This window comes from Hemibagrus wyckioides, linkage group LG19 (genome assembly GCF_019097595.1).
Source record: "Hemibagrus wyckioides isolate EC202008001 linkage group LG19, SWU_Hwy_1.0, whole genome shotgun sequence".
In the NCBI taxonomy this organism is placed as follows: domain Eukaryota; kingdom Metazoa; phylum Chordata; class Actinopteri; order Siluriformes; family Bagridae; genus Hemibagrus; species Hemibagrus wyckioides.
The window spans coordinates 8,441,202-8,466,883 of NC_080728.1; the positions used below are offsets into that span (position 1 = coordinate 8,441,202).

At 39.8% G+C, this 25,682-nt stretch overlaps 1 protein-coding gene across 4 annotated transcripts in view; it reads left to right on the top strand.

Moving 5' to 3' along the window:
* Positions 1–25,682, top strand: part of iqsec3a (IQ motif and Sec7 domain ArfGEF 3a) — a 108,483-nt gene that overhangs the window by 42,322 nt on the left and 40,479 nt on the right. For 2 of the 4 annotated variants that reach the window (XM_058417699.1, XM_058417701.1), the window contains exons 3-5: positions 3,917–4,337; positions 13,835–15,036; positions 24,969–25,130. In XM_058417699.1, the coding sequence (XP_058273682.1) occupies positions 3,917–4,337; positions 13,835–15,036; positions 24,969–25,130 (1,785 nt within the window). The remainder of the gene's footprint in view (positions 1–3,916; positions 4,338–13,834; positions 15,037–24,968; positions 25,131–25,682) is intronic. The other 2 variants (XM_058417700.1, XM_058417702.1) reach the window with 2 other exon arrangements.

Below are 25,682 nucleotides of genomic sequence, written 5' to 3' on the forward strand. Positions count from 1 at the left end.
ATGAATCAGCACAACTCTGAATATGGAAAACTTCTCCAGTGTAAATAACAGACTCTGAATATGGCCCATAGCAATTCAATGCTTGCTGCATAAACATCTCACCCAGTTTGAATCCTGATAACTAATGAAGTTGCATTCTTGGTTTTTATGATTCTTCTGTCCTGGCATTGCTGCCTCACAGCTCCAGGGTCCCCAGTTTAATCCTTATGTGCAGTGTATCATTGCATATCTTCCCCTGTGTCCACATGGGTTTCCTCTGGGTTCTCTGGTTTCCTCCTAAAAGCATTGAAGTAGGTGGATTGATTGCACCAGATTGCCGTTTAATGTGACTGATGGTGTGAATTTGTGTGCTTGGTGCTCTGTCCTCATGCCCAGTATTCCAGAGGATAATAAAGATGAACAAATTAATAAAAGAGGTTAAGGAAGTCATTTACTAAACAATATAATTAATCAGTTCCTATTTTCATTATAAGTACAGTAAGAAATCTAGCACAAAGTCTTAATTAAAACTAATTTCCTATTTCCCCAAAGCATCTCTCTCTCTCTGTCCTCGCAGAGACATGCTGTGTGAGTGACATGCTCCATATGCTCAACGCAATGCTCTGATTTCGTGCTCACTGACTCCTGACTTATCTTGCCAGCCGTTTCGGAAAAGTACAGATTTATATCTCTTGACGTTTATCTTGTGTTCCTCCAGCAATGCAGGGAACGAATGGTGAAATGAGATATGGCTGTGGCTTAGACCTTTTCCACTGCTCCAGTTTCATCCAATAATGTTTTTTATCAATATTTCCACCTCACGGTGATAAAATCTTTTAAACCCCATTGTGTCTAAATAAGTCTTCCTGTGGGTCTCTTCCTGTGATAATGCTAACTCTGAGCTTCCTCTTATATGTAACATCCCCTTAATGCAAAATCCTGCCTGTATGAGAGACTCAGCTAATTCATTATCACTGCATCACCATACTTTGTTCCAAATGGTGCAATGTGCAGTATTGAGCTGAGGCCATTTTGTATAACTAGTTCTAATGAAATATAATTCGCCTTGCCAAACAAATGTGTCACACTCAGAATCAGAAACTTTTACGTGCAAGGGCTCTGAAGATTTGAGAAAATCCTTCATCATACTTGCAGCCATATACAACCTTCCCCCAGGGACGGATCAGTAATTCCTGGGCCCTTGAACAGGAACCTTCAGATAGAGCCTGACACTGACTACTCCACCCTGCAATTCTTTCAAAGTTAAAGCATATACCGTACTATTTACTACCTTCATTCAGAGGGTTTGAGTGGTATTGGTGCTACACAGAAGACCAATAGGTTTTACAACAAGGTTACTGTTTTCTTTCTTCTTTGTAACTTCTGCCCACTGAGTCAAAGCTTGTTAAAAAGCTACACTTTGATGATTTTGGTAGACGAGGTGAAAGAGTCTTCCCTTCCATAGTTTTCCATTTTTGTTTAGATTGGGTTTAAGATTATTGGTTGTTTTTCATCCACTTATGTAACTGAGCTCTAACCTGAACTGACTGCTGATTGGTTATAAATTCAGACCCACACACTGATATGACACATTTCAAAATTCATTTAAATTGTGTGACATCCAGTGACTTGTGTTCTATGTATTGTCTTGTGTGAGGCTCTATAATAGACTAATCATTATTTTCAGTACGCTTGTTGAAGGCCCCCTGCTGGCCAGAGACCCTGGGAACCTGCCCTGCAGGCCTGGTTGATAATCTGTCCCTGCTGTGACCTCATCTACATACATGAAAATATGAAATTCATGATACAGAATGGAAAAAAAAAGTTAGATTAGAGTTAGAGCAGCTCCATGTGTGCCATCTGTTGGGTCAAGACAGGAAGATTGAGATCCTACTTCATGCATAGATTTATGTAGCCGTCAGAAGACGTTCTGTTAAAAGCCTGAGCGAGCACGACCTGTCTGAATATAGCACCACTCTCTAATACTCATCTGTGCTAAAATAGGAACAAGAAAACCTGAGTGCTTCTGTCATCACACACACATGGTCAAACACATTCAGGCAGAAGGGGGAATAGAGGAGAATGCATAAGGTGAAAGAAGAGAAGTGAAGGAGCACTCAGGAAGAGGATGTCAGGTTTATTTATAAAGCCAAAAATCAAAGGTATGACTAAATCCGCTTTGTACCCTGCTCACAATCAACTAACTACCCACCTTACACACTCCATGAAAGAAAGAAAATAATCTTACAAAACTCTTTAGGGAAAAAAATGGCAGAAACCTCAGGTGAAATAATTCAGAAATTGACCAGCCTTTCCACTGGTGCAATAGGTGACAAAAGACAGGGATCTAACCAATATAACATGACACAGCCATGCTGCATAATAAAGGTGGAGGAAAATCAGTGACCATAGAAGAACTCCAATATGTCAAGAAGAATCATCTTCAGTTTTGAGAGCTCCTTAATCATGAGTAACAGGCTACCAAAGTTAGTCCACCACAGCAGAGGAGCTGCTGTCATTTGGAATGTGAGACCAGATGCTGTCAGTGTATGAATGCAAGACCAGATGCTGTCAGTGTATGAATGTACTGTAATAACAGATGCCAATTTCCTTTAGAGGACAAGGAGTGAAAGGAAGCACTGAGGGAATGACAGATAGACAGAGAGACAGAAGGTATGACAGATAGACAAAGAGACAGAAGGTATAAAAAGAGTAGGGCATGATGCAATGTCTGTATCTGTTTAGTGCTACAAAGTTCTGGATCTATGTTCAGATTTAAACCTGAAATAGTCATGGTCTTACCTAAGGGTTTGTTAGTAAAAGGGTTTTATACTTAAATATGAACAATACCACTATGTTCATGGAAACCGCAAGCAACTTTAGAGGAAAAAAAAGTTTTTAAATTTCAGTAAATTTAGTTGTTTCTTTTCCTAAATCCAGTAGCCTAAAAACCTAAGTAGCCCAATTTAAATAAGGCACTTATTAAGGATGCTGTCAAATCATTGTGCACATCTTTCTTTGCTCCACATGTTTCATATCTGTCCTTTCGCTCACACTAGTATGAAAGGATAGCTCCCAATCATGTCCCAGACCTGGTGTACATCTCTACTCATAACCAGATGCCTTTTTAAAACTTTCAGGAAACTGGCAAAATAGTGGGTCTCCTATTAATATCTTTATTTCTGTCTGTTTGAAACACTTTATCTTCTCATTCTAAATAATATAGTCATATTTAGTTACATACCAAAAAGGGAGTGAGAAGCCAACAAAGAAGCTCTGTCACAATCAGTGAAATTTTCATGACGCACAATGCTTTAGCTATATTGTAATGCCAAAATAGTCTCACTGAATTGAAACTAAATTTCAAAAGAGAAAAAGGAATGGGGGAAAAAGGAAAGAATATGAACGAGACAAAAAGAGGGTGAGATAGAATGGTAAGAGAGAGAAACAGCAGCTTCTTTTATGAAAGTGAGAGTCCCATGCTCCCATACTAATATCAGCAAGCTGTTACAAAAAGAAAGTAAAGCCGCTCTCCTGCTGTCATGTACATCCCCCCCGAGCACATAGAGAGTCTTACATGCTTCATCCCAATGGGATCGCTTCAGTGGGGCAGAGTGAAAGTACAAGGCTGCCGGGTCACACACACATACACTCATACACACATACACACCTGCTGCCTAACACACCAAGAGCTGCATGGCTGTGTCTTGTTGTCTGTGTGTGTGTCACGAGTCACTGTGTGTCCTTTCCCCTGTCCCTCTGCTTGTGGGGTAAGTGTGCCAGTCTGCCCTGCAGTGGATGGCAGGGTGCCCTCGTCTCTCTTTGTCCTCTTCCTCCGAGAGAAGGAGTGAACCAGAGAAAGGGAGGGCTCCGCCTGCCCCAACTGGAGGACGAGGTCAGATGGCTGCAGGCTCACTCTGCATTTTCTCCATTTCAGCAGTAAAGACACTCCCTCCGTTTCTCCCGAGGGCCCTGCGCCACCTCCGGATGGAGACGTTTCTACTCCACCTGCTGATGGAGGAGGGGGGGATGGAGGAGGAGATCCCGCGCGGGAGACTCCAGAGCCGGTGGTGGTGGTGGAGGTGGAAGTGAAGGAGAGAGTGAATGAGAATGAAGGAACGAAACCCGCAGCTGAGTCCTCCGAGCAGCATCAGCAGCAGGAGAAGCAAGAGGAGAAGGGGAAGAAAGAAACAGAGGAAGAGGAGGCTGGAGGAGGGAGGGGAGGTGCAGGAGGAGGAGGCAGGAGACCCAGTCTGCACCACACCGCATCCTCTCCTATGAGGGTGCAAAGGAACGGGGCCTGCAGCCATGCCAGCGCTTCTGACTACGAGCTCTCTCTTGACCTCAAAAACAAGCAGGTAGGGTGCAAGGTGCTGTGGAGATGGCAGTTTGGAAGGGGCCGATGTATGAGTGGCGTGTGAGTGACTTGGCGTTGTGCTTTTTGGGGCTGCTGTTCATTGTTGGAATATGTGCTTTAGAGGCTTTGATGTTTTTTGGGAACTTGATAATTTAGTGCATTAGTGCAGGCTAAGCTTCATGAGTTAGAATGTGACCCGTGTAGATTAGGATAAAGCTGGTTTCTTTAGGTTGGCTCATTCATCATCATCCTCCTCCTCATTCCCATCCATCTACATCAAAATAAGCCTTCTAATCTTCATCACCTGCATTAGTTTGACATGTGATCACCAAGAGGTTTTGTCTTTTGCTCTTTTTCTCTTTCTCTCTCCTTATCTCTGTCTACCTGAGCTTTTACCAGAACTTCACCAATGGAGTAGAAGCTCCAGATTGAGAACTTAGACCACACAAGTAGTCCCAGTTATTCAGACCTTTTACTCAATGTCATGTTATACCTGAAGAAAATATATTCAGCGATATTCAGAGACTGTAATATATTAGAGAAATAAATTGAACTGTCATGGTAACAAGTGGAGCCCAAAATTCAAATTCCTATGTGGTTTCACTTTCGTGTTCTAGACTTCACTACTATATTCAACATACTATATTATATACTATATTCTATATTCATTAAGTTTGTTGAGATGAAGAGTTTTTCCAAATGGCAGATATAAATCAATAGAGGTGTATATCAGTTCACTTTGTGTGTGTGTGTGTGTGTGTGTGTGTGTGAGTGTGCATATTTTCGTGAAGAACAAATAGGAGTAGGAGTGTCTGACCATTTTAAGCTTGTGGGGACCTTTGACTGCTCCCCATGTAGAAAACTGCAGCTTTTATTTAAAAGGCTTAAAACCCCTAGATGTTTCCAGTTGTTTTACTAAGATTAAATTTAGAGTTAGATTTAGGTGTAGTAGTAATTGGCATGGAAGGTCTGCACATGGTGAGTGTGTGAGCGTATACCTTGGTTATGATAAAATTAATCAGTTAATGATAAAGTAAATTAGGTTTTCTGGTACATTTATGCCACAACAGTGCTAACAGTGCGGTTTTATTCATCACTGGGCCTTTGTATCAATATTGGTGTGTAAATATTCATATAAAAGCTTTCCAGTCTCATTAAAGTGGTCAAGAGATGTTATTTATTTATTTAAGTTGTTATTTATCATGGACAGCTAACTTAGATGTTGTTTATGTCAGATTTGTGTCATTTTTATACTTGTGTTACAGTGACTAAATGGCTTTAACCTAACAAATATTTGTCTAATGTTACTGAGGCTGATATAAGATGACTGATCAGAGCCCAGGAAGCACACTGAGTGTGTGGATTGATGTGTTATGTTTCTTCCATTTGATATTTTCTTTCACCTGTTGTTTCTTTTAATATGTAGTTAGATTCTTGTTACTGAGATGAAACTGAAATTAATGTTTTATTATCGCTTAATGTGTATATGTATATCTCTCTGCTTGTTGCTCATGATTCTCTTTCTATATAGATATGCTGAGCTTAATTTGGAGTTTCTATACACTTACATACACTGGAGTTTTTATATGGTATCTGGACACCTGATCATCCAACCCATATGTACTTGCTGAACATCTCAGTCCAAATTTATTCTCTCTTTGCTGTTATACCATCTACTCTTCTCTGAAGGCTTTCCACTAGACTTTGGAGTGTGGGTGTAGGGATTTGTATTCATTTAGACAGATGGGTATTAGTGAGATCAGGCACTGATGAGGAGGTCTGGGGTGCAGTCGATGTTCCAGTTCATCCCAAAGGTGTTCAGTGGGGATGAGTCAGAGTCAGGGCTCTATGCAGAAAGCCTTCCACATTCAGGGTTCTGTGCAGATTTCTTTCAAACCAAACATGGCAAGTCATGTGTTCATGGAGCTCACTAAGGGGCATTGTCATGCTGGAACAGGTTTGGGCCTCTTAGTTCCAGTGAAGGGAAATCTAAATGTTACAGCATGCAAAGACATCCTAAACAATTGTGTGCTTCCAACTCTGTGGGAAGGTTTCCAAATATGATTGGCCCAAAAGTGTATTTTTACTGAAAATATATTGCTAGCTGATATTTTTTTTTTTTAAAAAGGTTGATATTAAATATCTGAACCATTTGCAATGATTATTTAATGTTATTATTATTGTAATTAATGAAGTTAATATAATGTAAATTAATCAGTGCAATATAAAAAGTTATAGATTTGGGCATTGGTTTTGGTGCAGTGGGCAGCTGTTAAGACACTGAACTTTTGATCAAAATGTTGGGACCACTAAGCTGCCACTGCTGGACCCTTTAGAAGAACCCTTAACTCTCAACCGCAGACGATAAATGTATGTTGCTCTGGATACGGACATCTGCCAATTGCCATAAATACAAATTTTAGAGATGTCTTCCTTCATGTGAAATCTAGCATTACTGACAGTAATTAAATTCCATCGTAATTTATGTTTTTTCCAATTGTGAAGTGATGTGAGCAGCACTGTTCTCTAAAACGGGTATTAGATTGGAGCTTGGACAAATGTTACTGAGTGCATTCGAGCTTCATTCCATTCGTCATGCTATTCATGCTTAGAATCTAAATGATCTTCCTTGCAGCAGTTACCTTTCTCGAATGTGTCTTCCCCTGGAGCGATGCTGCTCTGAATCAAACAGCTTGTATTACCTATATGTGGATTTTGGAACTTTACATCACTTGTAGTGGGAGTTGACATAAATGACATCACAATTTCCTTTAGTTTATTTGCTTCCAGCCTCGCCATGAAAAATGGGCTTTGATGTAGTGTTGCTCCAGCTTCACCCTCCACCCTAATGGTCCTGACACTTCTCTTCTTTTCTCATTATAATTTTTCTTAAAGGTTATGTTTGCACTGGAAACTTATTATTAAAACTTTATTAAAATAATAAATAAACATAAAGGAATAATTCACATGCCCTTCACAGACTGTTAATATAAGCTTTGACTGTGTGCTTGCCAGTCCCTCCAAGATTTTATGTTTGCAGAAATTCCAAAAAGCAAAATCAAGCAAATGTTGCAATGTTTAGTGAAGCTTTAAATTTTTCAAAATAACCATATTTTGTTTCCTGCAGATTAGGAAAACAATTTGACGTTTTATATCATCACAATACGTATTTAGCATCAAACACGAGTACAACTATCATAGAAAGTAATTCCATATGTGTCTTCACTAGTAGGAGCTTAAAAGAAGATTCCTGTGCTTGCAACTTCAAGTAGTATTCCACAAAAAGAAGCACAAAACCTCAAGCGCCATCGCAAATTTTGGAAAAAAAAATAAAATAAATAAAAATAAATAAAAAGCCTGCAGCAAAATCAAGCTGTTCTGGAGAAAAAAACAACTCTGTGAAATCCTGGAGGGATTGATTTATTCACTTGTGTACCTCAAATCTGTTCAAGATGTAGTCCATTTTCAAGAGACATCACAGAAAATACAGCATTCCTGTTCTCCATGTGGATTTCAGTGCTATGGGTTGTTTTTCAGCATCAGGTAGTAGGTAGTGCTAGTCTTTTATCAGTGGCCATTATATTTCATTTCAAGTTTGGAATCTGAATTTGAATGTAATTATGATTCATTCATTCATCTGCAGTAACTGCTTTATCCTTCTTTGGGTCTACAGTAGGTAGCACTGGAGACAAGGTGGGAAAACACCCTGTCTGAAACACACTTTCATGCAAATTTAGAGTAGCTAGTCCATCTACTGGCAATTTTTGACAGGTGGGAGACACCCAGAGAACCTGGAGTAATCCACACAGAGAGAAAGTTTCTTATTGATCAAACAATTTATATATTTTTGATCCCATCAGGCTTCTCTCAAAAACAGAACTAATTCCCTTGTGTACCCAAGCTTGCTGTTAATTGAGTTTTTGTAACCCGTGATATAGCCTCTGAGAGGCTACATTTTGATGCCTCCACAGATAGATATAACCTCACTCCTTCTGCATGATTACCTGTTTATGCTAATAAAATCCAGCATAACCTCGCAACGAGACCTTTGATTATCACGTCTCTTGCTGATCGGCTCATAAATATACATGCATCCATGAGATACACATCATCAGTGCAAATGAGGAATTAATGTCAAGCACCAAAAATGGAAGCAGAAAACTAGTAAGATAAGCTCACAACAATGTGAATATATTATACTTAGCAACTGCTTTTCTAACGCTCGTGGCCAGTTTGAAGATTTAGTGATAGGAGTGTTTTCAGGCCCCATTTGTCCATGCCATTTGCAGAGAGAAATTTAAAGTTGTGTGGGAGAAAAGCTGTCAGAAATCTGTGAAAAGAATGGGAAATAAAAACAAAAGTGAGAACGTGATGGTATCTGGGCTTTATTTAACTGGAAACCAATATCAGCTAAACAGAGGGCAAGAGATTAAATCTCATGAAGCACAATGTATTTAGTTTGACCTTTTCTACTAAAAGTTTTTTCCATTTCCCAAACAATAGTAATCTTATTTCCTTTCAAACAGACCTCAGACATAGTATCTAAAAGGCTGTGAAACTAATACAGTAGAAAAGCAACTTTAAATTTATAATCTGAAAGGAAAGAGTTTTAGTTATCTAATTTTTAACCCTTTTTAAGCCTATTAAGCACATTGGGTAAAAATAGCATTTATATTCTTGGCTCATTTTTTCGAAATGGCAAATTAGTTTTTGTGATTAGAGTTTGAATGTGAAGAATATGTGAAGAATTCTCTGAAGAAAATCTAAAAAAATTATAATAAAAAAAATCCACACACCTGAAAATATTAACATGCAAATATATTATATGAAAAACTGCATGTAAAAAATGTTTTAAAAAATGTTAAAAAAAAAAAAAAAGCCATGTGTTAAAATAAATTAATTGTGTAATAAATCATTTGGAAAATAAAGTCAACATCAAAAATTAACAATAATATATCATGTGAAAAAGAAACCAAAGCAAATTTCACACGTGCATATTTCTGGAATTATAATCAGGCCATTTTGAGTAACAAAGCAAAATAATGTGTTTGTTGCAACGTCTGCAAAATCTGTAACATTTTTGCCATCTATTATTTACACTCCCATTTGTGCACACACACCTGTCACCTGGAGAAACCTTTGAGTCTTTAAGTCTGTATCGTTCTGTATATTGCTAATATCTGTGATGAAAATAGTATATGGTATTGTAAAATAAACTTGTACAGTTGTACTACTACACAATAAAAGAAGTAGTATATTCAGTGCAAATAGTGAACAAAAGCATTATATTCACACTCTATTTTTATTTTTTTTATTTAATGTGTACTGTAAGCCTCTACTGTCAGGACTGAAATACAATTTTGCCTCCGTACACAGCCATGGATTTGATAAAACTTCCAGACTTCAGGTAGTCACTGAATGCAAAGGATTTGCATTCAAGTATTAAAAATAATCCTTATATTTATAATTTGTTAAATTACTTTTGAGCCTGTGAAAAAGGATGCTTCCTGATTGCTGATTGCTTTATTTTAGATACATTGTGGTGGTGTACAGAGGCAAAATGACAAAAATGGTATCACTGCCCAAATACTTATAGACTCGGCTATATGTGTCACTTGAGTAAAGTGAAGTCATGTTCTAGTACAACAATGGCAGTCCAAGCTCGAAGAGGACTAATCCAGCTGTCAGGCTAAATTTGCTGTGCTGATTAGAAAGGAGTGATGTCAGTGTTATATCCCATGCCTTTGACCCCCATCTTCTATGGCCACGCCATTTCCGGAGTGATCTCTCTTTCTGCTGGTGCTTTGTAAAGTGATCAGAAGCAGAACTGACAGGACGGATTCACAGCAGTACTGTGTACTCTTTCTCTTTCTGCCTCCATTTCCTTTTGCTTTCATACCCGTCTCAAATATTATTCTTTATAGCACGATACATATACAAATATATTAAACACATCTACAAATATATTAAATTGAATTTCTGTTTCTCTGTATTTTGTTTCTCACAATTTTGGCCTGTGTTTTATAGAGAACACAAGTGAAAGCCAGAGAAACATTCTCCAATTTCTGCCCTGTTTTATTCACCATTTTGCCACAGGGTACCCATGGAGCACAAAAACAAATTATCCAATATGACTTTACTAATCAACGAAGCGCCCTTCCGAGCCCCCATCCAGTGTTTAGGACCACCTCTGTGCATTCGCATCTGAATTTTAATGTGTGTATGAGGCACAGCTTTCATAAACAGCCTCAGCTTATTACCATCACTCCCTTTTACTTTTGTCCCCTGTATTTCCTGTAACGTTAATTTCCTGTATGTTAATTAAATTAATTTCCTGTATTTTTTCCCCCACAAAGTTTTAATGCTTTGTCACATTAAATCTGGGCCATGGAAATTTTCTGATAAACGTGATGAATGTTAAAAGCAGGATTTGCTAGTCAGGAGGGATAGTGCTCATGACTCAGGTCTCATTCTGTAAAAAGAGATGACTGAACCACACACTCCTGAACCTCTTGAATTACAAACATCTTAGTATTCTGCACATACCTCCCCTTTCCCCACAGGACCCTAGCTGAAATATACATTTGCAGAGATGTGATGACTCTTCGGTGTCATTTGGAGGCCCCTGTTGATGGTTTGAAGTGATTTGAAAAAAGGTGAATCAATACTTGACAGTACAAGAATGCTGTACATTAAGGTGTGTTTCTATATATGTTTCTATTAGAGGAGAGGAGATACCACAGGGAGCACTCAGGTACAGCATTGGGATACCTTTCAATAACAGTTAAAACATTCACTACAATATTGTGTGGTTTCTGCATCATTAAAACAGAATTGTACCATCTGTTTCGGTTAATCATAATGTCAGATTTACAATATTGCCCATTTTAGTGACTTTATGTTTTAAAAACATAGCAAAAAACAAGGCCAGCAACAAATCTGTTGACTTTTTTGGGCAGGTGTTTGCTGCTGGTTTTATAAGTTAAGTAAGCAGCTTCAATCGACTGACTACTCGTGTAAATCCTTCTGTCAGTCTTGTGTGAGCCTCTTATCTCAACCAATCACTGATCAATATTGTTGCCCAAAGCTCAGACACTGATCATTGTTTTCCCAGCCACATACTTCCTTTTTATTTTTAAAATTCTTGGCCATATTTACAAGTAAAAGTGAGATATTCTATCTGTAACCACTTTCATGAAAATACACTAATAACATTACATAACTTTAAAAGCACTTATCCTGCTGAAATAAGCCATTACTATTAAGGAATAACATTGCAGGAAGGGGTATACGTGCAACCATCTGCAACAATGCTTAGATAGAGGGTATGTGTCAAAGTAGCATCCATATGAATGCCAAGATTTCCCATTAGATCACTGTTTACGTTCACACTGCGTCACACTACTTAATTTAGCTTGGGTGTCCATGGCACTGTCACTGGTTCACTGGTTGGATTATAGTAGGTATTACAAACTGCATACTCACACGCCGCAATATCTGCTGTTTTGGAGATGCTCTGACCCAGTTGTCTCGACCTCACAATTTGGCCCTTGTCAAAGTCCCTCAGATTCCTTAAACTTGCCTATTTTTCCTGCTTCCAACATATCAGCTTCAAGAACTGACTGTTCACTTGCTTCCTAGTGTATCCTCCCCTTGACAGGTGCCATTATAACAAGATAATCAATATGAATATCTTCATGTCACTGGTTTTAACAGTATTTCTAAGCATTAAAAAAAACAATATATGGTTGTCAAGCATATTAACAAGCATTTTGTTAACAAGTAATATACATACCAATTAGAAATAAAAAGGCTGTCTGAATAAGGAGAGATAACTGATTATTGCTTTTTCAGCATCCTGAATTTATTTTCTAATGTAAGAAACTCTCTTGTTTAAATGTTCATCTCCTAGTAATGACTCCTGGAGGGAACAGGCTGATTGAGGAAGATGAGGTTTTTAAAAATGACTGTCATGAAGCATCTAAGTATATAAATGACACATGATGCACTGTCATTTGTGTTTAACAAAGCATCAGGCAGAATACAGTGAAATGATCCTGACCCTGTCACACTCCTCTGGGTCTTGCTGTGTCAATGACTCTGGCATACTCCGAAAGCAATCATTTCAGCAGATAAAGGACATATTTATTTCTTTATTTGAGCTGCAGACAAATTCACTCACGACAAAATTGTTCACATGAGGGAACAAGGCTTTCTTTTTGTTGATAGACCACTAGTTTCTCAGTCTTTGCAAGTTCCTACTGCAAAATATTGTGAGAATGTTTCATAACAACATGCAGTCTGTTTATTAATGTATCTGTTTATTAATCAGTTACACCTTTACATTTTACTGGATTTTAATGACCTGGTTAATATCAGGTTTTTTGTTGAGCCTCCATCTGATGTCATTCACATCACCTAAACCATTTCATTCAGTGTTAACAAGGCAACACCAACAACCACTATTCATGTTTGCATGGCCAAACACAACTTGTGTCACCAGCCACAGGAAATCATGACATCATTTACACTTCAACCACTGTGATAGAGTACTTGCTTGCTGGTAGCAAGTGACGGAATTAAGTTAGTTTTAAATGCTGTTGCAGATTGAGCATTCAGTTATTTATCATCAGTAACCGTTTTATCATGGTCAGGTCTCATGATCTGGAGCTTATCCTGTGATCATTGGGCATAAGATGAGAATACACTTTGGATGGGACGAGGGTTGAGATGTTATTAGTGTCCTTTTTTCCCCTCTACTGGTTAAGTGTTGTGATTTTTATATACATTTTATTTAGAGATAGGAATTGAGTATAGGTTGATATTTTTTTTGTTGGTATTTTTTTTTGTTGACAATTAGGCTGCTTTTAACTGAATATTTGGCTGTTTTTCCCACAACACCGGCAACCCTGCTGGTAACCAATGTCATAGAATAAGCAGAAATGGCAGTGAGTGAATTGACATGTACAAAATAATATGATAGCTGTAAACATCTTTGTTTTCATTTCATTCTTCCATCATTTCCAGTTTCCAGTTTTTCTTAAGATTTCTGGCTGCTAACATGATGAGCAAGTCATGTTAATGATATGAGTCTGAATTATTTGATTAGGTTTTATAGTTAAAGATTTCACATACAACAATCTTTCTTTCTCGCTCACATTATGCTGTATATACAGTATTTCTTGAGCCTGGACAAGCACAATGATTTCTTCTAAAATACCATTCCACTAATCCATAATGACATCACAATACTAAAATCAATATTATTATAATTTTTTTGTAAATTACTTTTTCTCTATATTTTCACAGGTGGTGCTTGATTATGCAAAATGAATGTATTTTACTGTTTGGATTTGTTTTCTATTTTGGATTCAGTCCTTCTCATTAATTTCGATGCATCCTTTGTGCTCACTGACCTCATCATGACTATTGTTGTCCATATGTGCCTTCACATCATTGCTGACCTCCCCTATTCTTTGTTTCTTTCTGTCCCTGCAGATCGAAATGTTAGAGCACAAATATGGGGGCCACCTCATCTCGCGCCGTGCCGCCTGCAAAATTCAGACGGCCTTCCGCCAGTACCAGCTCAGCAAGAACTTTGAGAAAATCCGCAACTCTCTGCTGGAGAGCCGGCTTCCTCGCCGGATCTCCCTGCGTAAGGTGCGTGTTCAGAATGCCGAGGGTTTCTCAGCTGAGAGGGCGCTGGCCGAAGGCTGCTCTGTTGCAGGCATTCCCCTGGTCCGGTCCCCATCATTGCCTGTTACCGTGGGTGGCAATCTCACGGACCTGGAAGACTCCTTTACAGAACAGGTACAGTCACTAGCCAAGTCCATTGATGATGCCCTTAGCAACTGGAGCATGAAGACAATGTGCTCTTTGCAGGAGGGAGGCACCTATCAATTTAGTACTGAAGCCTTTGGCACTGCAGGTGGAAAGCCTACAGTGGCTGTAACTGTTGGAGAGAGTGGTGCCCTAGATCAGGCCACCCTCCAGAGTGGTACAGTGCTGGGAGACAATGCAGACAACATGCCCCGTAATGCCAGCAAGCTAATGATGGCCTTTCGGGATGTGACAGTGCAGATTGATAGTCAAAATTTTCACATGTCCTCTTCTGTCTTGGAGTCCTCCACATCAGTGTCCCTTGGAAACTGTGTGCAACAGGGGGCCACAGTGACTGAGACCCCCAAACAATCCCTTATAGATGAAACAAAACACCTAGAACCTCCTCCACCCCCCCAGGAACCAATTCCCCCTCCCCCAGAGTCAGATCTTGAAGAAATCCCAGAGAGTGATTTCCCAGCACCACCCCCCTGTGATGAAGAACTTGTAGAGGATCTACCACCTCTGGCCCTGGAGAAGACGGAGGCTCCAATGCCAGAGGTTGCATCCCCAGTGGAGACAGTAGAAGAGGCCATTCCTACAGTGGGACAGACTCCAGTGGCCCCTACTGTAGAGGTTCTTGAGGCCAAGCGACAACTTTCAGACCCAGCTGACAACAGCTCAGAGCAAATGAGCAGCAGCAGCACATCAACATCTGCCCGCTCAGCTTCTGAGGCCTCATCCAAGGAAGCGCTGCAGACTATGATGCTCAGCCTGCCACGCTACCACTGTGAGAACCCAAGCAGCTGCAAATCACCTACCCTTTCTACAGATGTCATGCGCAAACGCCTATACCGTATTGGTCTCAACCTCTTCAATGTGTGAGTAGTCTCAGGGGCTATTTCTCCCCTTTTTCATCAACACTATTGAATTTTTTATGTACTTTTTGATCTAGCGCTTGAAGTGATCCTCAGAGTGACTAGTGTGTGGAATTCTATGAAATAACATTGCAAGAAAAAGCAGGCTTTAGAGGCACATAATCTATCTGCCTATTCTGTCAAAAAATATATTTAAAAAAACAACTTAGCAACAATAATGCATTTAAATAGCAGAATGCCAATGTTTAGCCCTTGAGCACTGGATAAAATTATCTGCCCATGAATAAATGTAATGTACAAGAACATACAACATACAAAAATGCAGGTTTACAGACACTTTCTTCCTCACTTTAATATGTATCAGCCTTTGGCATTAACATATTTGGTTACAGTGTTGCTTAATCATATTCACTCATTTTCTCTTTTTCAACTGCTCTCCCTTGAGGTCTCCCTTGAGTCTGTTTCTGTCAACACACACATACTCAACCCCAACTATGGCTTGCCCACCCCTCCACAAATGCCTGTCACTTTGGGTTTGCCTGAGCCTCTATAAATAGCTCTGCTTCTATCCAAATATGGCTTGTCTACTCCCACGCCTGCGTGGCCTATTCCTATATAATTGAAGATTTGCAAGCAGACACAGTATCAGTTACTCTGATCCTTCAATTAAAATTGAAGACACACACACACACACACACACACACACACACTCATTAGGAAGGATATTCAGCATTGCTGATAATGCCAAACAACTCTAATATGAAACTGTAGCATTTTATTATTCCATGAGGAAAAAAGTGCTATTTTTGTTTATTTCCTAAAGTAAGGAATAAAATGTTAAATAAAATTTAAATAATTAAATATAGTGTTCTTTTTAAAATTCTTATTTGTTATACTCTGTATTTGCATGTGTCAGATTGATGGAAGATTATGTAGGCTCACACTCCAAAGAACATAACCTCATGCATGAAGGCAATTATGCTAATCGCCTTATAAACATAAGAATACTGTTGAGTATGCACCTGAGCATTAATGGCATAAACAAGCATGTTATTAGCCGATTAGCGGCCCTATGGTAAGACACAGATGCAGTGGATAATTATAGACGTAGGAATTGATTGACGAGACAGTTAGTTTATGGAGATACACTGAGAATCAGTGATTTAGTTAACTAGTGCACTGCAGCTTGTCATTGTATGGGACATTTGGCCAGCCTTGTCACCACCCCTGAGCCTCAGCTCTCAATCAACACTGGTCTGACCTAAGGTTGGTGAGAGAGAGCAATTCCCTGTTCGATTTCTCATTAGTCATTCTATTAAAGTCGGCCAGTAATCTCGGCTTGGTAATTAAAAGTTCTCCTGCCTGCTCTGGAAACAGCCATCAAGAGAGCTGAAAAGTTTCAAGATGACATGGCACTTCTCCTTTCTCCCGGTGGCCTTATTTCTAGATCTCTAAGCTCCAAGTCGAATTTTCTGCTCATTTGACTCCCACTTCTGCATTCAAAAACATGCAGTTCCTACATTTTAATGAATGCTCTTTGTGCTGGAAGTAATCTACGGTGTATCAGCCTTGCAACGGATGGCAGCATGAACCTTAGAGGGCAGGGTGACTCATGTGGCTCGAGGTAAGAATTACTCTGGCATTACCCTCTGTACGCCAGGGACAGACACTGTGCAGTCATCATAGGCAGTTATGTCATTGACGATCAGCTCCTGCCCTAGCGCAGTGCTTCTGCAGGTTTATTTTGCAGCTCATCAAGAAATACAAGTGATGCAACTAATGCAGCCAGCAAATCATTGCTAGTTTCTATGATAGGATAAACGCAACACGAAAGAGTAACTGAACACCCAAATTACATGCTTGTGTACTGTCCTCCTGGTGTTACTGTACAGAAAGTCTACAGCCATCCACATTTAATGCAAACAACCTCAGAAAGATTTCCAGTTTTATAATATAGGACTAGAGTTACATTTGAACATTTTATTATGCTATAAGCCTACATATGTGTAATGTAAAAAATAAGTATTCCTTTCACTGACTCACCAGGTTAGTGGAAAGTGTTGTGTTTTAGGTATATATTCCGTGTTGGTCGTGGGGTGATTATCAGCCATAATATGATCCAACACAATGCAGAGGAACCTGCTTTATACTTAATGCATAATTTTGCATGAGTGTGCAGAAACAATGGAAATGTGAGCGGCATTGTTTACACCCTTGCTGCGTATCTTATGTACATCCGGAAGAATTAAAAGTGAAATTCATAAGATGGCACAAAACATCCCTGGTTTCCAAGTCGTGCTGTAAAATATTTAGCAATTGTATGCACAGTGATAGTAAACACATAGACGAGCTCTGTCTTTATAAACTTTCAGAGTTGTGTTGTGATTGTTTTTAGAATAATGCATGTGATTTCTGACACAGTACTGTTTAATTATATAGATAGACAGATAAATGTCAATTTTTATTAATATAATTATTATTGTATATTACTAATAATATTTACTGTATTAATTTAAAATAGAAAAAAATAGAACAAAAGAAAAAAAAACTTGCAGGAGATCACGTACACATTAAGACACTCAAAAGAACAATGTGATGTCATAAATCTTCTAAACTTTTGATTGGCTGGTGGGTACTTGTGAACCTGGGACTTGAAAGCTATTAACCTCATGACAGATAAATTGGTTAAAATTAGGAGAACATCCTGATTAAGCAAACAGTAATGAGGAGAGTGAGAACACAGCTAATTGGACATGCAGTATGTGAAAACTCTGTAATGGGTAGTGGTAGCTCACTATTGATGGTTCAGCTGGTCAACTCTATGCTTGGCTCTTTTTAAATAAAAGTGTCATATACATGATTAAATGGAAGGAGTGTCTTTTAAAAATCCCTTGCTATCCTTTTAGATATTTAGCTATTAAAGCAGAGAGCTGGGTGTTGTAAGAAGCTGTCCAGAGCGCTATGCGTTTGTGAGTAATGCCAAGCTGTACACTGCACCCCACATGTGCATAGAAAAATGTCTCACTTAATGACTATTTTGCAGCGGTTTTGCCAGCATGATATAAAGCAGTAAAAACAAAAGAGGCACAGTAAAAAGGACATATGGTTATGGTTAAAATGCCCTCTAACGATCCTTCTGTCACTTCTGTATTACTTGATGCACTGTGCACATTCCTGACAAAGCACTTTTGCAGCTTTAGAAACAAACAGGGCAAACTTAACTTTATCTCTCACGCATTTTACTTACTTTCTTTTTTTTTTTTTGCTTCATGCACTGCAGGAGATAAGCAGGAGAGCCACATAATCAAAGCGAGCCGATATGATAAAGGGAGACAGAAAGAGAGAGAGACAAACAGAAAGAGAGGGAAAGTGAGTGAGGGAGACAGAGTCTCATTAGTTCCAGTAGTTTATTTCTTCAGTCCAATACCTGGGCCAGACTTCAGCTGAATCTGAAGCAGGTGTGTGTGTGTGTGTTTGATGGCTAAGACAACAATCAGGGATTAGGGGAGTCAATAGGGTAGCCTGATGCTCTTCCTCATGTTAGCTAATTAAGAGTGAGCAGTTTGCGAAGCGATGGATGAAGGATGAAGGGTTGGCTGCATGTGTGTGGACGTGTGTGTATGCTTGGTTCAGAGTCAGTAGATGTCTGTGGAGGAAAAACTGCCAGGTTGTTATGCAGAGTCTTGTTCTCTAGTTTACATTTTCAGCTAGTGTACAAGAAGAACAGAGATACTTTATTTCCCCGAACCGAAGCAAAAACAGCAGGAGACAGTCAGGACAGGTGAAGACAAGGTGCACACACATGCTGTTGTGTTGGAGGAGGGTAACTGGTTTCCTGTAAAAGATTCCTGGGGAAAGTATCCAAAAATGTTGTTTTCACCAGGGTGTGAAGAATATTCTCAAGCTTGAATACCAGAGCCTATTGAGCAATTGTAAGGAAACAACAATTGAAAACACAATTTGGCAATGTATTTTTTATACTTTCACTGGAGCTTCTCTGTGTTTTTCTTTCTGTCTATGGGGGGTTGGGGGGGGGCTCTCAAATGTAGATATTTCCAGGCACTAGCTCTGAATAAATCATGAGTGCAAGTGTGGAGGTGGATAGGCGGAGATAAGGATGAGGTAGTAGAGGAAAAGTAGACAGATGTGTGTGAGAAAATGGGAGAGTGGGAAAAGGTGGACAAGCTCCATTAGCAATGTAAATGAGGATATGAGGAACAGTGTAGTAGATGCAGAACTCATAGAAAATCTAAGGTCGCCTTAGTAATGCAAAGGTCAAAGAGTCAATGGACCCGTGTGTGTGGCTGGTCCCACGCAGAACACAATCCTTGCTACATTTACATTTATTCTTTTAGCAGATGCTTTCATCCAAACCAACTTATAAGTAAAGCATTAAATCAGGCAGACAGCAGAGATTCGAAAGGTCGTCTTTTGTCATTTTTTGAAGATAGTGACACATTATAATCTAGCCATGGGGTCACAGTCCAGTGACTTCTGTGCCGGTCCCAAGCCCGGATAAATAGAGAGGGTTGCGTCAGGAAGGCTATCTGGCGTAAAACATTGCCAAATTTAACCATGCGAATCGTCAGTACTCTAAATTTCATACCAGATCGGTCGAGGCCCGGGTTAACAACAACCGCCATCGGCGCCGTTGACCTACAGGGCGCCAATGTTATGCCCCACAGGTAGGTTGTGAGTTAGAGGAGAATGAGAGATTGTGGAGTGAATTAGATGAGGTGATAGAGAGCATTCCAAAGTGAGAGAGTGGTGATAGGAGCAGATTTTAATGGACATGTTGCTGAGGGGAACACAGGTGATGAGGAGGTGATGGGCAAGTTTGGAGTTAAGGAAAGGAACCTTGAAGGACAGATGGTAGTGGACTTTGCTAAGAGGATGGACATGGCTGTGGTTAACACTTATTTTCAGAAGAGGGAGGAGCTAGAGTGACTTACAAGAGTGGAGGTAGGAGCACACAGGTAGACTACATCCTATGTAGAAGAGGCAATCTGAAAGAGATTAGTGACTGTAAAGTGGTAGTGGGAGAGAGTGTAGCCAGACAGCATAGGATGGTGGTGTGTACGATGACTTTGATGGTCTGTAAGCAGAGGTCAAAGATAGAGATGGAGAAGAAAACCAAGTGGTGGAAACTGAAAATGGAGGAATGTTGTGAGGAATTTAGACAGAAGTTGAGGCAGGCTCTGGGTGGTCAGGTAGTGCTGCCAGGTGACTGGGAAACTACAGCAGAAGTGATCAGGGAGGCAGGAAGAAAGGTGCTGGGTGTGTCATCTGGAAGGAGGAAAGAAGATAAGGAGACTTGGTGGTGGAATGAGGAAGTTCAGGGTAGTATTCAAAGGAAGAGGTTAGCCAAGAAGAAGTGGGACATGGACAGGACTGAAGAGAATAGACAGGAATACAAGGAGTTACAGCACAGAGTGAAGAGGGAGGTGTCTAAGGCCAAACAGAAGGCGTATGATGAGTTGTACACTAGGTTAGACACTAGAGGTGGAGAGAAGGACTTGTACAGGTTAGCTAGGCAGAGATATCAAGATGGGAAGGATGTGTGGCAAGTTAGAGTTATTAAGGTGAAGGTGGAAAGGTGCTCACAAGTGAGGAGAGTGTACAGAGGAGATGGAAGGAGTACTTTGAAGAGAATGAAAGATGAATGAGGAAAATGAGAGGGGAAAAAGAGTAGAAGGGGTGAACTCTGTGGAACAGAAAGTTGATAAGATTAGAAAGGATGAAGTCAGGAAGGCTTTGAAGAGGATGAAAAGTGGAAAGGCAGTTAGTCCTGACGACATCCCGGTGAAGGTCTGGAAGTGTCTAGGAGAGGCGGCAGCGGAATTTTTAACTTGTCTGTTTAACAGGGTTTTAGAGAGTGAGAAGATGCCTGAGGAATGGAGAAGAAGTGTATTAGTGCCAATCTTTAAGAATAAGTGTGACGTGCAGAGTTGCAGCAACTATGGGGGGTAAAGTTGATGAGCCATACAATGAAGCTATGGGAAAGAGTAGTGGAAGCTAGGTTAAGGAAGGTAGTGGAAATTTGTGAGCAGCAGTATGGCTTCATGCCCAGAAAGAGCACAACAGATGCAATTTTTGCTCTGAGAATGTTGATGGAGAAGTATAGGGATGGTCAGAGAGTGTTTGTAGACTTGGAGAAAGTGTATGACAGGGTGCCAAGAGAAGAGCTGTGGTACTGTATGAGGAAGTCAGGAGTAGCAGTGAAGTATGTCAGAGTGGTGCTGGACATGTATGAGAGGAGCAGGACAGTGGTGAGGTGTGCTGTAGGGCAGACAGAGGAGTTCAGAGTGGAGGTGGGACTGCATCAGGGATTGGCTCTGAGCCCCTTCCTGTTTGCTATGGTGATGGACCAGTTGTCAGAGGAGGTCAGACAGGAGTATCCTTGGACAATGATGTTTGCAGATGACATTGTGATCTGTAGTGAGAGCAGGGAGCAGGTGGAGGAAAACCTGGAGAGGTGGAGGTTTGCGCTGGAGAGAAGAGGAATGAAAGTCAGTCGTAGTAAGACTGAGTACATGTGTGTGAATGACAGGGAGGGAAGTGGAACAGTAAGATTACAGGGTGAAGAGGTGAAGAAGGTACAGGAGTTTAAGTACTTGGGGTCAACAGTCCAGAGTAATGGAGAGTGTGGGAAAGAGGTAAAGAAGCGAGTGCAAGCAGGTTGGAATGGGTGGAGAAAGGTGTCTGGAGTTCTGTGTGATAGAAAAATTTCAGCGAGAATCAAGGGGAAGGTGTACAGGATAGTGGTGAGACCAGCCATGCTGTATGGTTTAGAGACAGTGTCACTGAGACAGAGTCAGGTAGCAGAGCTGAAGATGTTGAGGTTCTCTTTGGGAGTGACATGGTTGGACAGGATTAGAAACAAGTACATCAGAGGGACAACTCATGTTGGACGTTTGGGGGACAAAGTTAGAGAGGCCAGATTAAGATGGTTTGGACATGTTCAGAGGAGGGAGAGTGAGTATATTGGTAGGAGAATGTTGGACACGGAGCTGCCAGGCAGGAGGCAAAGAGGAAGGCCAAAGAGGAGGTATATGGATATAATAAATGAGGATATGAAGCTAGTGGGTGTAAGTGTTGAGGATGCAGAAGATAGGGATAGGTGGAGAGAGATGATTCACTGTGGCGACCCCTGAAGAAGAAGAAGAAGAAGAAGAAGTGACGCATTCTACACTCCAGATTGAAGATCTTTCCACCACTGAGGGACAGTCAGTTCGGAGTTTCTTGAAAAGGACCTAATTGCCTCGCTAGGTTGACACGACCAGGCGTCATCGTTAACTGATTGCAGGTTGCAGGAGGGAACATAAACCTCACTACATACTAAGTATTTGATTGTAACACCGTTAATAATTTATCTTATCTGTTTCTTAAAGCATTTCTGTTAGCTTAAAGCATAAAAATAAGTAACTATTTTTAGTAGTAGTATATTTAGTAACTACAATCAAACTAACATAAAAATAATGTTGTTACAAGAGTAATTAATATAGATTTTGACTCACTTATAGGTTCCGGAGGTCCAGAAGATTTTATTGTGCTCAAGAAGAGAAGGAGGAACATAAAACAAATGCAATCTCCGACTTCTTTTTACTGAATTATAACCAGGCTGGCAACTTGACTCTGTTTGACTGGCGTAAAAAGCATGAAGCTATTTTCAGGGATTGAATTGATCTCTCTGGTCATTGGTCATTGCATGCCCATCAACTTGTGCCTCTGGCAGATGTCTGCCTTTAAAAGGCCATTTTATATAATAGACAGAAGGAAGCAAGATTGCAGTATACAAAATGAGTGTCCAACAGAGCGTATGTCTGTCAAGATCCATCAACTTGTGTCCAACTCAAGGATGTAAATCATATGCTGTCTTCTAGAAAACATCACCTGCATTAGATTATTTATAAGATATATTAACTCAGATGTGTATGTGTATAGTTTTTGAAGAAAGAAGGCTGAAATAAGATACTATACTAATCATACTAATATGTACTATAAAAAGTCTGGAGATTTCCTGCTATTTTTCCATCCAATCTGTCTTTCTCTTAATCTGGATGACATCTGTTCTCTAAAATATAAGATAATCCCAAAGGTTTGTGGACACCTGACCATCAATCCTATATATGGGTCGTTTCCAAACTGTTTCCACAAAATGGAAATGACAATGCCTTTATAAAGACATGATTTGCCAAGCTTGGAGTAGAAGAACTTAAGTGTCCTGCACAGCCTTGATCTGAACCCCACTGAACACTTCCATTGAATTGGAACACCTACTGCACCCCAGACCTCCTCACTCTTACAACATCAGTGACCTCACTTATGCTCTTGTGGATGAATGATCACATATCCTTAAAGCCATGTTCCCAAATCTAGTGGGAAGACTTCTCAGAAGGGTGGAAGCTGTTAATAATACCAAACAATACCCATCAGGTTTCAACAAAGAACATCTGATTGTGATGTTTAGATGTCCACAAACCTTTGTCCATACAGTGTAGATGCATATTTATACAAATGCAGGCCTCAGTTCTTAAACAGCACATTAGAGGTTTTTTTTTTGGCATTGTAGGTCTCTCTACTGTGTATTGTGTACACATTCAGGGCGAATTCAAGGCTGCATCCCAAACTGCTTATCATATCACTATGACCCACAGTTACTGAGTATCTGAGAGAAAAAAAGAAAAACATACCAACTGCTTTGCTGTAATCTAAACCTATAGAGCAATCCCACTATAGAGTTTAGCTAGCTCACTGAAATACAGTGCATAGGTCAGTTCTGGGTGATCAGAACTTGTCTCCTGTAAATGTATTTTGTATAACACTATGTGAAAATATGTGTTCTCTGTATAATTTAATCTAATTCCGCAAAAACTTTACACGAGACACTGTATGACAAAACCCAGAGCAAAAATGCACACACCAAGGTGAGGAGATGCCTGTGCCCACTCACTCTTGAATATTATCAACAAGTTTAAAGCACTAGAATACAAGGAAACATACAAACACCTCTTGTTATTCACTATAGTCTATCATGAGTTTTCTGGATAAACAACACCATGACTGAGTAGCGATACAAATTTCATAACAAGGTTAAATCAGATGACTAATAATCACTAGCTTCCATCCAAATACAGATCACAGTAAGAACAATAAAAAGCTGTTACTCCTGAATTCATTTCTTTCTTATGATACTGACCCTTTCACTCAAAGACTCCTGTTTTTCTTATTCTTTCCCTCCATGATTGGCTGCTTGTTGGGATTTTTCTTGTGCCTACTGTTGGGCATGATGTACTGTATCTGAGCCGGTGTTTAACACATGCATTCAAATTTCATACCAGTTGTGACCTGACACAATGCTGACTGCGAATTAAAATCTCACAGCAGCTAAAGGACATAATATTACCGAGTATTTTTCCCTCCTGATGCTATCATGTGTTTTTATGTAAAAAACACTGCAGCTTTAAGAGAGAGAGTCAGATGAGGCAGAAGTGCTTCATCATAGCTGGAAGTCATGCTCTGAGAGAGCAAAAGAAATGTGTTGTGACAGCTAGAGTTTCAACAGCTAATACCCTACACTGAATGGAGAAATAAAGCCCAAAAATGAGACGACTTTTATAAAGATGGCTATCTACCACAAACTTTTATTTCTTCAGAAATCACCACGCTGTGCAAGGTTCTTTATAATGGTTCCTAATTAGGTTAATAAATTGTTTGTAGCTAAATAGAAATGTATGTGCACATTATGTTCTGTGTTTGTCCTCAATTGCTTTAATTCTATCAATTCTATTACTGTGTATTAGTTAATATTGTCTATAGGCACTGTATACTGCATTAATGCACTGTGTTTTGCCTGCAGATGTTCTATATGATGTTTAGAATGAAATGCTCCATTCAGTTAAGAACAATTATGTACCTTTCTTTTTCTTGAACAGAAATCCAGATAAAGGCCTCCAGTTTCTCATCTCACGAGGTTTCATTCCTGATACACCCATAGGTGTAGCACACTTCCTGCTGCAGAGGAAAGGCCTGAGCCGCCAGATGATCGGCGAGTTTCTTGGCAACAGCAAGAAGCCTTTCAACAGAGATGTCCTGGAGTGAGTGGTTAAAATACATCAATTTTATAACAAGAATATGAAAAAAGATAGGATGGAACTAGGCAAGATGAGAGTCTTTTGAAATCTTACAGCTCTACTGGTTTTGAAGAATCTGGGCATTTGGGTAAAAACAGAAAAGGTACAACAGTCTTAAAGAGAAAAAAAATGCACACACACACACACACACACACACATAGAGGAGAGAGAATATTGCCTCAGTGAACTGGAGATGTTCATTTAGCTTTGTTTTTTTTTCTTCTCAGTGGCTTTAGAGAATGGTGGCATCTTTTAATGAGATCTCCTCGAGCAGCAGCTGAGCCCCTACATTCCAAGTCTGTAAAGGAGACACACAGGGAATGATATAGCACTGTGGTGTGTGTGTGTGGGAACTTGTGGAAATCTTTGTGACAGTGTGTAACAGAGTCCAAGTAGGTCTTGACCTTGTGTGGACTTATGGTTGGTCTCCTTAAGGAAAAGAGTTTAGACATAGACAAAGCATTAATTAGCTGCATACATAATACGTGAGATGTAAGTAGAAAATTCTTACAAGAA